General features: G+C 48.8%; 1 protein-coding gene across 4 annotated transcripts in view; it reads right to left on the bottom strand.

The window, feature by feature from the left end:
• SULF2 (sulfatase 2) overlaps window positions 1-16,025 on the bottom strand; it is a 143,808-nt gene that overhangs the window by 103,466 nt on the left and 24,317 nt on the right. For all 4 annotated transcript variants that reach the window (XM_059896465.1, XM_059896468.1, XM_059896466.1 and 1 more), the window contains exon 2: window positions 9,138-9,413. In XM_059896465.1, the coding sequence (XP_059752448.1) occupies window positions 9,138-9,312 (175 nt within the window). In that variant the 5' untranslated portion in view covers window positions 9,313-9,413. The remainder of the gene's footprint in view (window positions 1-9,137; window positions 9,414-16,025) is intronic.

Raw genomic sequence — 16,025 nt, 5'->3', positions numbered from 1 at the left:
ACACAAGCCTGGGGACACGCAGACAAAAACAGACCCGGCTTCTTTCCGTGATCAAACCTTCCGCCCTTGCTGGGCCAGGGTGAGGTCACCCTGACACCTTCCTCGGTGACTCTAATAGACTGGGGAGGCCTCACCGCCACCCTGATGATGGGGACTTAAACTCTGGTGCCCAAACCACTCACCCGCCAGAAACACGGTGCTTCCTCTGCATACTCATTTGCCCGTCCCCTTTCTGACTGCTTTTGCGGGGGGCTCTCAGTGTACCACCTGGGCTACTATTTACTTGATTTGATATTTTTCTCTAATGTGACTTTAAAAAAATAAACTTTCATCTCAACCCAAGTAACTATGTGAAATTCTGGATTTGATGTGCTACTTAGATTTTGTTTGGGGGATGCATATCGAAGGAAGTTTGTAAGTAGTAAAATCAATGTTTGTCGACCTGTCACACAAGATGATTTCGTGCATGACCTGTGTCCTAAAAAGGCATTTTGGGAGATGCTGATTTAATGTGCTCTTCTAAAGGTTTGGGTCAGGGCAACTGCTATCTCTGGGGACTTAGCATGTGCTGGGGGCTCTCAAGATTCAAAATATGACCCAGGGCTTCCCTGGTGGCGCAGTGGTTGAGAATCTGCCTGCTAATGCAGGGGACACGGGTTCGAGCCCTGGTCCGGGAAGATCCCACATGCCATGGAGCAACTAAGCCTGTGCACCACAACTACTGAGCCCGCTCTCTAGAGCCCGCGAGCCACAACTACTGACCCCACGCGCCTAGAGCCTGTGCTCCACAACAAGAGAAGCCACTGCAGTGAGAAGCCCACGCACTGCAAGGAAGAGTAGCCCCTGCTTGCCGTAACTAGAGAAAGCCCGCGTGTAGCAATGAAGACCCAATGCAGCCAAAAATAAATAAACAAATAAAAAAAAAAATGACCCAATTTTGGCCATTCCTGGGACTTAGGTGGCTCACATCTACTTTCTGTCCTAGAGCTCTGTGTCAACTAGGAGAAGATGCACCCTACATGCCACTCCCCCCAAGACAAAGTCCTGCGGCCCCCAACTTGGGTGGCATTACATAGGGGGCATTGGTTTTGATGGATAACTGAAGAGATGATATTTTCTGATGTTTGTTTTCTTAAAATTATAGGTAAATAATTAGAGTCTGTGATGTCGGACCCTCCTTGGGAAGTAGTGGGAGATGGGACACGGTTAGCAAACCCAGGGCCTTGACTTAAATCTATGTTTAACCATCGCTTTTTCTTACCTAGACTATTGCAGAATTTTAATTGAGAAAAGTATACGCAAAGCCTTTAGTTCAATGCTTGGCATACAGAAAGGACTCAAAACATGTTAGCTTTTAAAAATTTAAATTACAGTAGCTCCCAACTATATATGGTGTAACACAGAGTTCACAAATCAAGTGCCTCCGGACAGACTCTTGTCTGCGTGTGTTGGATTTAGGTCTGCTCAGAAGTGTTTAAAAATCTGAATTAATTGCTAACTTTTATTTGGGAGATTTCACATCAATCCCGATTTCAGGCTTTGCATGAAAATACACAGACCTGGGCTTGATGGGCCCACAGGTGGGTGGATCTGAGTAGCAAAGGCTGGCTTTAGAAGGGCTCCCCTCCGGTTCTGCATGGCCCCCATCAGGCCCACTTCCCTCGTCTGCGGTACCAGCCTGGCCCTGCAGGCACTGGGTTTGCAACCCGTAGCTGATTCTATTCCAGCTGAACTGACCAGCTAAGTAAACTTGCAAAGTAACACTGTGGCCTGGAGACCCACAGAGACCAGGCTTTAAGGGAGCGAAGAGGGGTTGTGGGTTTGGGTAAAGGCTGGTACACAGCCTTGATCAGGACAGGCAGGAGGTGGGGGCCGTGAACTCGGTGGGGAAGCACGTGTGCCCTATACCACCTCATGGTGCCCATCATTTAACCACACACCCCCTGCTGGGGGTGCTGCCCCTTCGGGGTACCCTTGCTCCTGATCTCTGGTGTGGCTGAGACCCCAGGTTGCCCACCAATAACTATTTCCCCGTCTTCCTTATTAACAGGCCCTGATTTTAATCTTCAACACACCCAGCTAGGAAACTGCATTTCCCAGACTCTCTTGTAGCTACACGTGGGAGTGGTCTTTCCTTTAACCTTCCAGATCCACTGTCTGCCTCGTTCTCCAGCCCAGGGAGCTGACCTGGATGGGCTGTACCCACAAGTGGCTTTATACTCTGGCTTTGGACTAGGTTTGGCCAATGGGGGGCCCTGGCAGGACATCAGCAAAAGGAAGAACTGAAGTTCGGGTATGGATTCCTCCATCTTGCTCCCCGTGGTGTCAACAGAGGGTGACAGCTCCTACTGAATGTCCCTGTGTCATGAGTTTCCAGTAATCATTTGCTGCCCTCACCCTCTTGGTCTTGGAGTGGGGATGACCCCACTGTTACTAACTAGCCTTGAGTGCTGCACTATCACTGGTGATTTCCCCACACTTGCTCATACCTCAGCAAAAAAGTTAAACCCTCCTTGAATAACTCAAGTTTGAATGTGTCTTGTATTTCCTGCTGAGATTGTGTGGCTAATTAAATAAGTTCTGTCCGTGTTGTAGGTGATGTCTGGGATGCGGTTCTTAAAGGGAGCTGACTTAACTTGAAGGTCCATCCTTTTTGCCCTTCTGTTTCCTCCTCCTCCTTGCTGCCTGGAATGTGGCTGTGATAGCTGGAGCTCCAGCAGCTATTCTGAATGATGAAGGTGACCTTAAAGATGGAAGCCACACAATAAGCATAGTAGAATACAAAAGTAGAGAAGGAGCTTGGGTCCCTCATAACCTTGAAGCCACCAGGCTGGCCCTGAACTGCCAACTTTCAGACGTTTTTATGTGAGTAAGAAGCAAAACTCTGTCTTGTTTAAGCCACTGTTATATTTTCTTTTACATGCAGCCAAACCTAATGCTGATACACTTAGCTTCCAGAATTTAAGTAATCTCCTAAGTGTTGCTGAATTAAAAAAAAAAAAAATCTTGCAGGAATGTGCTTGGCAAGTTGAACACCAGGGTGGGTCCAAATGAGCCTCTCTTCTTCCTGAGATAACCTGCATCCACATGTTTTTCTAACTCCAGTGAGCAGCGGCAGGAATGTCAGGAGTTGGTATCTCAGAGAGGCTACATTGGAAGTTACCACCGATCTGGCGTCCGGAATCTGGGCACACTATCCTCGGCTTCCAGCCATTTGGCCCCTGCAGAGCACCCAAGCCTGCAATTTAGAATTGATTTCTGGATATCGGTCTGCAGCACAGGGTGTGGTTTCCTTGTGTTCACAGATGGAAAGAGGCAAACAAATGCCTGGCCAGAAGCCCTCCCAAGCCTCTCTCTCAAGAGCCAGCCTCTCCTACAAGACAGCCCTCCAGGCTGAAGGCCTGCCGTTTTCAGGATCACAGGCCCCTCTGAGAATCCACTGAGGGTCTCCGACCCAGGAAAGCACAAACAGGCACACGATCTGCATATAATTCCCACCCTCTCCCACTCCAGGCCCGTCCAGGCCTGGGCCTCCCGCCTGAGCTTCTGACTCTGAAGGCTGGCTGCTTTGGACAGCTCCTCTTGGCTTTTCACGGGCATCTGCAACTTACCAGGTCCAGAACTGAGCTCCAGACCATAGCTTTTCCCCATCTCTGTAAACAGAAAATCCCTCCTTGCAGTTGTTCAGACCAAAACCTTGGAGTTATCCTGGACTCTTCTCTCCCACTCCACATCAGATCCATGAGCACATCTTATCATCTCCACCCTCTGCCTCTGGGCAGAGTCTGACTACTTTTTCCACTCTGGTCTGAACCACCATCATCTTGTGCTTGGACCACTGCAGTAGATCCCTCACTTCTCCTATTACATCTCTTCAGTCTATTCTCCATAAAATAGCCAAAGGGGTCACATTAACACGTAAGTCAGGTGATGTCAATGTCCTTGCTTGTGTCCATCTCATTTAGAAAGCCACAGTTCTCCCTCTGGTTCAAAGGCCCTGCATGATCCCCCGCCCCCCCCACCATTGCCTCTCAGACCTCACCTCTTCCCGTCTCTTTGCTCACACTGCTCTGCCATTGTGGGCCATCTGCTGCTCTGGGAGCCTGCCGGGACTGCTTCTGCTTCAGGGCCTTTGCACCCACTGTTCCCTCTGCCTGGAATGCTCTTCCTGGGGGAGTCCTTGACTCATTCCCTTACCTTCTTTGCCCAAATTTCCCTTTCTCAGTGAGGCCGCCCTACATAAAATCACAACTCTCCCTTTCCCCTCCCCTCCTTGCTGACTTCCCTTCCTTTCTTTTTTAATATATTTTTCAGAGCGATTGGGAAAATCCCTGTGTTTGGATGACGCTTGGAGACCGGCAGGGTCTCCTTAACCCTCAGACACAGGAGTTACTGCCAGGTGGTACCACATAAGCGTGGCCCCAACATTCAAAGCCCGTGACTCACACTCGAGAAAGTCCTTCCCTTTTCTAGTCTCCATCCTGCTGATTATGTCAAGGAGAAAGTCTCAGGGAGGGGCTGCTTCACCTTTAACGCCTCTCTCAAAACTGCCCATCACCTTTTATAACAAAGCCATCCAGGCCTCGGCCCCATGGGAGGCAGCATCTTGCTGAAAGGTGAAAGCACTGCTGTTCTCATTAGACTTGGTCTTGCAGTGACCTCCACTAGTATCCACTAGTGAAAAACTAGTGGATACTAGTGTTTCATATACAGTCATAATTAAAGCTTCCTGTTAAAATAATACTTAAGCTTCAAAAGGTAAGTCCAGTTCAAGTAATAGAACAGATGGTCCTGGGATGTCGCAAATATTCTCTTGCTCCAGGCAAGGACCACGTCCAACTCATCTTGGTGTCTCAGAGCCTGTTCCAGCCCTGGAGGCTCACCAAGGGTTTGCCTGAATTGAATTAAACTAGTAAACCTGGCAGAGTCCACTGGTTTCAAGGCCTATTTGAAGGACACATGCAAACGAGACCTTGGCTTCTGTATTCTTCTCCCTCTTCTACCCTCCTGAAGAGGGCGGCCAAGACCCTGCCAGTTTCCAAGGGTCATCCAAACACAGGGATTTTCCCAATCGCTCTGAAAAATATATTAATAATGGAGGCCACTTACTAACCAATATGCCCTGGAACCTGTTCCCCTGGGCACTGGACACTTCCAGATGACAACTCAGGGAGGCATGTTAAATGCACACCCCCCCCTCACAATTAGGAAACAGAAAGAGCTCCTCTTCTGTGCTGTGTCCCACACCAGCTCTCTCATCCAGACCCTAATTAGGATGGATGGCTGTTCTACGCCCCGGGACTGGAAGGGAGCCTGCAATCATCTTAGTCGAGAAGTCTCCAGCCCCAAGAACCATCAGAACTGCCGCCTGGATGAGCAGAAAATAGCAGATGATAAATTTTTTAGGACTACCCTCTGTGCGCCAGTTGTTGCTGACTGTGAGATAATGTGCTGGCCTTTTGGGGAACATGCATTATTGATCTGGGTCTGTCTGGTGGTTTATAAAAATCCCACCCTCCCCCCACTACCACCTTGCCATCATCCCTCACCTCCTAAAAGAAGCACAGCCTCTTCCAAATGCTGTTGGAGGGGCCGGCTCCTTCGCAGAAGGGAAGACTTGTAGGCACCGATCTGTGCAAGTGAGTGCTGCGGGGCAGGAAAGTGCCAGATGCCACCGAACACGAGGGCTCCAAACCTACTGCATCCACTTCCCAGAATTTATCTTTCAGAAATCCTCGCTCACCTATGCAGAGATGCACGTATAAAGACGTTCTCAGCAACGGTATTGGTAATAGTGGAAACTACTAACAAACACACTCAATCTGGAAACAACTGAATAGCCATCCCAGGAGACTGGTTAAGTAGAGTAGTGGTTAAGACCACAGGCTCTGGGTTCAAATCTTATTTAGCCACGTTCTAGCTGTGGGACCTTGGACGAGTGACTTCATTTCTCTGGGCCTCAGTCTCTCCATCTAAAATGAAGAGGATGGATCTAGGTGTTGTAAGTTAGCCCTGGTTTTCTCTGCTTTCCTCTCTCCCACGTCCTCATCACACCCGGAGGCCCTTTCCTTATATTTGCATACGCTGCTGGCTTTATTCGAGTCACAGGTGCAAACATAATCAGATTCTGACATGAGGCTTAGTTAGATCACGTAGCTGCGGCAAAAAAGCGGCACTCCTAAGAGTGCATGTTCAATCATTCACCTTGGTTCCAGCCAAAAATCCAGGAGTCGCCACTAATGCTCCTCCTTTCCTCACCACCCACACCCCCCATCCAACCCGTTCATGCATGTCTTTCGGGTTCCACTGTTCCTGCTCTGGTCCAAGCTTCCATCCTCGCCTGCCCCATTATGGTCCTGTCCTCCTAATGTCATTTAATTTCAACATAAAAGCCAGAGGGATCCTACTGGAACCTAAGTCAGGTCACAGCCCCTCCTTTGCTCAAGGCCCATCTTCACTCATGTCTGTTTCACTAAGAATAAAACTCAAAACCCTCACCATGGCCACAAGGCCCCGCACGACCTGGCCTCATCTCGCTCCACTTATACCCTGGGTCCCTCCACCTGGCTCACAGGCATTCTTTCTGTCCCGACCCACCAAGCTCATTTCTAACTGTCTTTGCCTTTCCTGTTCTCTCCAGCTGGAGGGATCCTTCCCCAGTCCTCCCGCTCCCAGCACAGTGCGCTGCACAGAGTAGATGCTTAATCAGTATCTGTTGAATGCATGAATAAACGTCAGGGGGGGTCCCAGGCAGAACTACGATGGAAACAGCTTGAGGGGCCCCATGAGGCAAGACCAAGGTGCCCTGAGGTCAGGTGCTGCCTGTGAGCACTCTGCAAAATTCTGCCAGAGACAAAACTCACAGTCCTATGGACACTTTCTGTAGGCTCCGCATGGTTATCGAATGCGGCTCATTCTACATGCCGCCTGTGAGATAGGTATCACATGTGTCAAATTGTCAATAAAAGCCCTGGGCTTTGATTGCTTCCTGGCTGCAAATTCTTTTTGCACAGATAAATTCCCCGAGAAACATCTATACTTGTGATCATTAATACAAATCATTATAAGGAATGGCTTGGATGTATATAAATCACCTTTACTTGGTGCTTAAAAGACTGATTCGTATTTTTAATAATGGATCCAAAAAAGGTGCAGACTTGCAGTTGGATCTTCACCGCAATCTTATGTTTGGCTGCAAAGGCTTTTCCGGTAAACCTTTAAATTTGTTGCCACCAACAACAGTCAGTTGCCCTTTGATAGTGGACAGAGGCTAAAGGCCCACCGCTCACCTGGTCAACTACTGGCACGCCTTACCACAACCCACGAGAACCTCCAAGATCTGGCTCCCTTCCTTCTCTCCAGGGTCATGCTGTGACCCTTCCTCAGGCTCCAGCCACATCTGTCTCCTTGGTCCTGCCTCAGGGCCTTTGCAAACGCTGTTCCCTCTGCTTGGAAGGCTTTTCCCCAGATCTTCACAATACCCAGTAGTATGTCTATCATCATCACTGATGATGAGAAGGGAAATCTAACTTATAGGAGAAGGAAAATGCAGAGGGGCTTGTATGCTGTCCAGTACAGTAGCCATAAATGGCTACTGAGCACTTGAAAGGTAGCTGGTCCTGAGATGTCCTCTAAGGGCATGCCAGATTTCAAAAGCAATATAAAAAATGTAAACTATCTCATTAATGATTTTTTATATTGATTACATGTTAAGATGACAATAATTTGGATATATTGGGTTCAGCAAAATATGTCTTTAAAATTAATTTCCCCAGTTTCTTTTTACTTTTTAAAAAAGTATAAAAGATTTAGAATTACTTATGTGATTTGCATTTGTGGCTCACCCCCTAGATGCATCTCTAGGGCAGCGCTGTGTAGGGTTTAATGTGGAGAAATGGAACCGGTAAAATCAGTGAATTCGAAGGGGGAGAAGACACAAGAAAAGGAGAAAGAAGACTGACATTGAGAGAGACCCCCGAAGGTGAGCTGGAAATATAGGTAGAGTTTGACCCCGGGGCACAGAAGGTCCAGCTGAGATTGACTCTGGGGGCTTCCTTCCTGGTGGCCTCATTTATGGGGACTTCTTACTCGAATGAAAATGTGGTGAGAAATGCCTCATGTAAATGAAGACGCCCAGCTGGGTGGAGGAGCCCAGGGCCTTGCTTAGCAGGGAGGGGGAGGAGTCCAGGATGGTTTACACAGTGAAGCGAGGATACGGCTCAGGTAGGAGGCTGTGTGGTGATAAAGGGAGGGTGCCCTTTTCCTGCTTGCCGTCTGTGTAAATGAACTACATCTTGGCAAGGGCACCTGTCCTCACCCGCTCTACCTGGAGCCCACAGCACTAAGAGGGGAAGCAGCTCAGGACGAGAGGCGGCTGCCCTCACCCTCCTGAAGCACCAAATCTGTGAATTGAGTCGGGTCACTAGCAATAGGGCCCACCTTCCCTGCCCCTAGATGCCACCAAGGAAGGCTGAGCCCACTCAAACCTGTTAAGATTGGTGGAGCAGGGGTATGTACACACACACACACACACACACACACACACACACACACACACACACACGCACACACATGCCCCAGGCTGGTTTCTTCTTTCTGTTCAGTGTCAGCTCAAATATCACCTCCTCTGAGGAGCCCCCCCCGATAACTAATCCAAAATAGCTCTGACCATCCCTCCCCCGCATCCAGCACCCTCTTCAGTTACCCCAGAGCATTTCTCCCTTCTCGAAATTATCTTCCATGTGAACTAGCAATGACTCTGATTATCTATCTCCCTCATTCCATGAGAGTAGAGACTGTGCCTGCCTGACTCATTACTGAAGTTCCAGGCCCTAGAATATTGCCTGGAATGTAGTAGGTTCTCGATAGAAATTGGACAGAAATAATGAATTGGTCTTAACATCTCTTCTCCTTAAGACTTTGGAGGAATCTAGGAATGGTTCCGCATTAGAAAAAGGTTGGAGACCCCTAACCTCGAGGACCCAGCTGTGCATTCACGCGTGTGGGACCACCCCAGGACTTGGTTCAATCGATTGGACATGAACTCTGCAGGGTCTACCTGAGCATCCTGCATCAGGATCCTGAGACCCAGCATGGTGAGCTTGGTAGATACCGCCTGCCAGCGGCCAGGGTCTTACCGAGCTCCACATCCTGGTCGTCCGTCAGCACCAGGATGATGTTGGGACGGATGTTTCTGCGGTCCCTCTGAAACCTGCCTTTCAGGCGGTGGTGGGACAGGAACGCCACACTTCCATCCAGGAGAGAGAAGACAGTGGCAGAGAGCAAGCAAAGCAGGACACCGGGGGGTGCCATTTTACGTTTCCGCTGATCCCTTGCTTCTGGCAGGATGCAGGAGTCTGGAGTTGTGTTTTGTGGATTTGTTTCTTTTCTCTCCTCCTTCTCTACTCACGGATCTAAAGTAAGAGGAAAAGAATCAGGTCAATCTTTTTGTAAAGGCTGCCCAACTGCTCAGACTTGCATAATGATTTCTACGATGGCTTCTGGCAGTGACAGTGAGAGTTTCTTTGATCAGGGACAGCTACAGCAGAACAAAAACCCAATTTGGCTGAAGTTACAAGAAAAGTATTTGCAACTGGCTCAGAGAATAGACTGGCAGGAAAGCCTTCGGAGACCACTTCTGCAGACAGAATTCCTCTCTTGGACCCAGCGATCCTCTGGATGAGTTGGTGGCAGCCCAAGTCCCAAGTCAGGTAGTCAGCCTGCCTCTGAACCATCCAACCAATGCAAGACAAATCGCCTCCCAGTGAAAGGAAAGGAAAAAGCCCAATCTGGAGGAGCAGACACTTCTGGTCATCTGTTCTCTGCCAGCACCATGGAGGATGCAGAGGTGAGTGGATGGAGCCCCAGCTCTCAGGTAGCGTGCGATTCGGGGACGGGTCTGGACGACTCTGTGTTTCAGTCCTGGCTCCGTCACTCACCAGCTGGGTCTCCCCATCAATAAGCCAGCGAGGAACCTCAGTTTCCCCATGAATAAAATGGGGATACATGACTGTTATAAGAACTCAATCCAACGGGGATGTTCGCAAAGGTCCCCCCGCCAACAGATCCTGTAACTGGGCAAGTTATTCATATTGGTTTTACGTTGCATTATAAACAAAATGACAACAGAGAAAACTGAGAGCCAAAAAGCTGAGGGAGAAGAATTGTCACATTTGACTGCAACCTTGGTCACCCCCTCGACCCCGGGTCAGATGGGGTCGCAAGCAAAGGTAGGGGAGGGGAGGCGGGCCAGCTAATCTTGGCTCAGGCGGGTCTCAGGTCTCGCTCTACTCTTTGCTCTCTGTGGTCATTTTTCTACTTCCTGAGGAAATGAGCCTTCAAGTCCTGTCCAGATATAGACTTTTGGTCTCATTTATCTAAAAGGAAAGAAAGAGCAAGCAAGCAGACGTGTTGGGAGGAAACCAAGGTCGTTGGAGTCGGGCTGAGTCACTGTTCCCGTGACCTTGAACGACTCCCTTTGCCCCTGCTGTCATGGGGAACCCCACCCCACCCCAAGCCACAGCTCAGGGGACTCATCATGGACCCCAGGTTCCGAACAGGGGGATGTGCTGCCTGTATCGTCTCTCCCAGGGACAGCACCAGCCGCCTAAGGGGTCTCCCACTTCCTCCCCTGCCCCCACCGTCCACGCCCCCCAGGGGCAGCCAGCAGGATCGTTCTAAAATTCAAGTCCAAACATACAACTCACAGGGCCTGGACTAGGTGAGACCAGGGAGGTGCTCAGGGCACAGGTTTGAAGGGGCACCCACTCCAGGTGGACAGGTGCAAGGCACTCAGCTCACCTGAGTCCCAGCCCTGTCATTCACCTACTCAGACCCTCCCCTGGCTTCTCATGGCTTGGGGTACAAAATGCAGACTCCCCACCAAGCCCTATGGGGCGGGTGTGATCCGACCCCTGCCCACCTCTCCCCGGTCCTCTCAATTGCTCTCAGGCCCGTGGCTTCTTTCTGTCACTTAGACAAGTCAAGCTTGTTCCTGCCCCAGGGCCTTTGCACTTCCTCTTCCTTAAACCTGAAAGAATGTTTCCCCAGATTCTGTTTGATGGGCTCCTTCTCCTCTACCAGGTCTTGGCACAAATGTCACCTCCTTGGAGAGGCCTGCCCTAACTGCCCTATCTGAGGTGGTGCCCCCGCCCCAGGCACTCTCTGTGTTTTATAACCTGTTTTATTTCCCTCATAGTCCCTACTACACCTGCAATTATCTTATTTATTGCTCAGTTCTTCCCATGGGAGGGTCAGCTCCACGAGGGCAGAGGCTGGCTTTGTGTTGCTCACAGCTCTGTCCCCAGCACCTAGTACCATGCCTGGCACAGAAGAGTGCCAAATAAATATTCAGATAAATAAAGGAATGGAGATTTTGGTGAGGTTCTCTGTGTTCTACAGAGTGAGGGAAGGCTGAGAATAGAGAGCAAGCTCCACACAGGGCTTCCCATCCCAGGGGCCTCTGAAAGGACATCTGTGCAGAGAGATGAGATGAAGGCCACATTATCGGGGAGCTGACCTGGGAACTGTGAGTTTCATGGGACTGGCGGACAAGCATCGACTTCCACCTCCATCTCCTCATCTGCTAAAGCCCACATCTCGCAATAGCCAGGGTGGCTGCAGTGACATGTGTTGGGCAGCTGCTTTGTGCCCATGTTATATGATACTTAATTCATGGACTTTAAAGTTACTTGCTGGGTGTCCCTAGGCAAGTAACTTAACCCTTCTATGCCTCAGTTTCCCCATCTATAAAATGGGCGTGAAGGATTAAATGAGTTAAGGCAGAATGCTGAGTCCAGAGCCTGGCACATGGTGTGTACTGACTGGAACACATCATTCACAGTGAAAACCATTATTAGATTATTATCAGCACCACTGCAGCTGCGTCCCGCATCAGGCACTCTGCAGCATCTCCCTCAATCTCCCCAACAACCCTTTCACACAGGTACTACTATTATCCCCATTTAAAAACTGAGAACAGGGCTTCCCTGGTGGCGCAGTGGTTAAGAATCTGCCTGCCAATGCAGGGGACACGGGTTCAAGCCCTGATCTGGGAAGATCCCACATGCCATGGAGCAACTAAGCCCGTGCGCCGCCAACTACTGAGCCCGTGTGCCACAACTACTGAGCCTGTGTGCCACAACTACTGAAGCCCTTGCGCCTAGAGCCTGTGCTCTGCGACAAGAGAAGCCACCACAATGAGAAGCCCGCGCACAGCAATGAAGAGTAGCCCCCGCTCACCGCAACTAGAGAAAGCCCATGCGCAGCAACGAAGACCCAACGCAGCCAAAAATAAAAGCAAACAAATCAATTAATTAAAAAAAAACAAAACAAAACTGAGAACAACTGAGGCAAAATCACTGTCCTAAGGTCACCTGGAGAGAGAAAACAGCAGGGACAGGGTTTGACCTCTGTTCTCCCTGACAGCTTGGTGAGGGCCTCTCACCACTGAACTCATGTTTCCCAGCTTCTCATATTCAGGGGCCATAGCCCCAATTTCTGCCGGCTCTGCACAACCCTTCCGCTATCATTTGGTTCACATGCTCCTTTAAATAGCCTCATTTAAAAATAAAGACATAAACACATGGTTTTGAAAAAGACGACTTAATATCCAAGAATAAATGGAAAAGCAGCGTCCCTTTCCTGTAGAACTAATCACACAAATAAAGTCAAACAGAGCAGAGACTGTGTTACTCCGTCCGTCTAACAGCTTCTAGTTCACATTTAAGACTCTAAGCTGAGCTCTGGGCTGGCAGCTCTCATACTTGCACTGTCTCTCTGTTTAAGGGAAATTAGCAGGTGTTGAAAGGCAACGAGGCACGTTAGCACCATCCAGAGACTTTCTGCTGGAGGTAATGGGAGGCTTGAGAGGGTTGAAAAGGAGACATGCCCTAGACTCTAATAGGTCCCTGAATTATCCCAAATCATGGGAGGGGGGATCCTTGAATCATGTTGTTTATCAGTCCATGTCTCCCTGCCTTGGGAAACACACTGGGATGCTTTGTGCTTTGCAATTGAAACCGTGAGATTGACTGACACTCCAGCCAGCCCATTCATAAAACAAACTTCCCAATCGAAAAACAGGCAGAAGACCTAAATAGACATTTCTCTAAAGAAGACATACAGATGGCCAATAGGCACATGAAAAGCTGCTCCACATCACTAATTATTAGAGAAATGCAAATCAAAACTACAATGAGGTATCACCTCACACTGGTCAGAATGGCCATCATCAAAATTCGACAAATAATAAATGCTGGAGAGGGTGTGGAGAAAAGAGAATCCTCCTACACTGTTGGTGGGAATGTAAATTGGTGAACAGTATGGAGTTTCCTTAAAAAACCAAAAATAGAGCTACCATATGACCCAGCAATCCCACTCCTGGGCATATATCTGGAAAAGATGAAAAGTCTAATTCAAAAAGATACACGCAGCCCAATGTTCACTGCAGCACTATTTACAATAGCCAAGCCATGGAAACAAGCTAAATGTCCATCAACAGATGAATGGATAAAGAAGATGTGGGATATATACACAATGGAGTACTATTCAGCTATAAAAAGGAATGAAACATTGCCATTTGCAGCAACATGGATGGACCTAGAGATTATCATACTAAGTGAAATAAGTCAGAAAGAGAAAGGCAAATATCATATGATAGCACATGTGGAACCTAAAAAACTGATACAAATGAACTCATTTACAAAACAGAAATAGACTCACAGACAGAAAACTTATGGTTACCCAAGGGAAAAGGGGAGGGGCGAGGGATAAATTAGGAGTATAGAATTAACGGATACACATCACTATATATAAAGTAGATAAACAATAAGGATTTACTGTATAGTACAGGGAACTATATTCAGTATCTTGTAATAACCTATAATGGAAAAGAATCCGAAGCTGTACACCTGAAACTAACACAATATTGTAAACCAACTACAGTTAAATAAAAAAAGATACACATTCATGTTCCTTCAGATAGACATCGAGTGATAAAATAATAGCGAATTTCCGACGGATGCCCTACAAACAGCAACTCTCCTATACCAGAAATAGTAACAGCAAATGCTTATTGAGGGCCTGCAACGCTCCAGTTCCTGCTCTAAGCATTTTATGTATTGATATATCAACTTGTCTAATCTGCATATCCACCCATCGATAGTATACCCATTTTATGGATGAGGAAGCTGAGCCACAGAGAATTAAAAGCACTTTCCCATGATCACATGGGCAAATAAGGGGCAGAGACTGGGTTCAAACCCATTCTGGCTTGAGTCAGCTGCTCAACCAGAACCTCCTGGAAGCAGATCTCCAGGTAAGTTCCTAAGAGTCTCCCAACCTCAGTTTCCTCCTTTGCCTCTGAAACAGTAGGAGGCCAGGTGCCCTTGGAGGGCCTTTTTGGCTCTGGGCCTGTGATGCAGAGGTACAGGGGGGCCGGGCCAGATGGTGGGTGGAGCTGGGGGATATGGTCGACTGGACTCTTCTTGGCACCCATGTTGGTCTTCTTAGCAATGCTCCCCCCTCCATTCCCAGGCAGCTGTAACCCTTCAGTCAGGATGCTACTCCTCTGGATGGAAGTCAAATCTCCATGACCAGAGACTGGAGAATAATAGGAGCTAATTAGTTCATCAGCTCAAGTCATCAGTAGGTCGATTTTTGATGAATTCCCCCAGCTCCCACTTTCCCTGGACTTGTGCCAGCCCCTCTCTGTATGCTGGAGAAATCAATTAAAAATGACACAAGGGATTCTGCCTCCATTTTCCTCCTTCTTAGCAAAGATTCAAAGTGGCTGAACCGCGAGAGTATCTGGTGCATCTGTGCAGCGCTAGCTGAGCGATGCTCTGTTCATCCCGCGGACACCACCACTTATTCCCACCAGCTTGATGAAAGGTCCATCTCGCTCCTCTCTTCGTCCTGTGTCTTTCTCACAGACCTTGGCAAAGCCCTCCCAGCCCAGGAAGACATCACTGGAAACGCCTAGAATCCTGAGCATTCAGAAACATCACTCCTGCTTCTGGATTTATCTGACCTGCAGAGAGGAGTGGGTCTCAGGCGGACTGTGCACCACAGCTTTGGGGAAACGCCTGGGACCTCACCCAGGCCTGTCCAGAGAGATCCAGATGACTGTTTTCCTCTGAGGAGCCCCAAATCCAACAAGAGTAGCTGAGAGGAGTTTGGGAGTGATCAGGCAGCCCAGGGAGAGGGAGTGGGAGAGGAAGAAGTGGTCAGAACAAGGCATTGATCAGACGGGAGAAGTTCCCTGGGAGGTGAGAAGAAAGGAAATTGTGGGGTGTGAAGATGCCCTGTGCTGGGGCCAGAGCCCCTGCACCAGACCTGTGGACCTTCCTAGGTGGTCTAGAGAGCCAGACCACTTATGTCTTCCTTCATTTACTTTACAAATATGTATTTAGGGCCTACTATGTCACAGGGTTAGGTAATAGGATAATCCTGCCTGGATTATAACAGCCTCGTAATTGATTTCCCTGCTTCTACCTTCACCTCCTTCTATCAAGCAGGCAGAAGGATCCTGTTAAAACAAGAGTCTGTTTTCCTCTACTGAAAAGTCCTGAAGAGCTCCCATCTAATGCTGAATAAAAACCTCCAAACCCTCCAAAGGACCTACAAGACCCTACGCAGTCTGCCCATCCCTTCCTGACCTCATCACCTTCCACTATCCCCCTGGCCCACTTGGCTCTGGCCACACGGTGTCTGTGCTGCTCCTTGCACATGCCAGGCATGTCCCCACCCCAGGGCCTTTGCATGTGCTGTTCCCTCTGCCTGGAGCCTTCATCCAGATCTCTTCACGGCCCTTTCCTCACCTCCTTCAGGTCTTTGCTCAAATTTCGCCTTTGCAGGTTAAAATGGAAATCTCTTTCCTCCCCAGTAGCACCTACCACCTCTGACAGATATTTTACTTGTTTCTTTGTCAGTCTCCCCCACTAGAAAGTCAGTTCATAATCTGAGGGTATGGATTTTTGTCAGCTTTGTTCACATCTGTATCCCAACACCTAAAACGGTGCTTC

Source organism: Balaenoptera ricei, chromosome 15 (assembly GCF_028023285.1).
Source record: "Balaenoptera ricei isolate mBalRic1 chromosome 15, mBalRic1.hap2, whole genome shotgun sequence".
Lineage (NCBI taxonomy): Eukaryota > Metazoa > Chordata > Mammalia > Artiodactyla > Balaenopteridae > Balaenoptera > Balaenoptera ricei.
The sequence above is the reverse complement of the archived record's forward strand: the minus strand, read 5'-3'. Positions and strand labels throughout refer to the sequence as shown.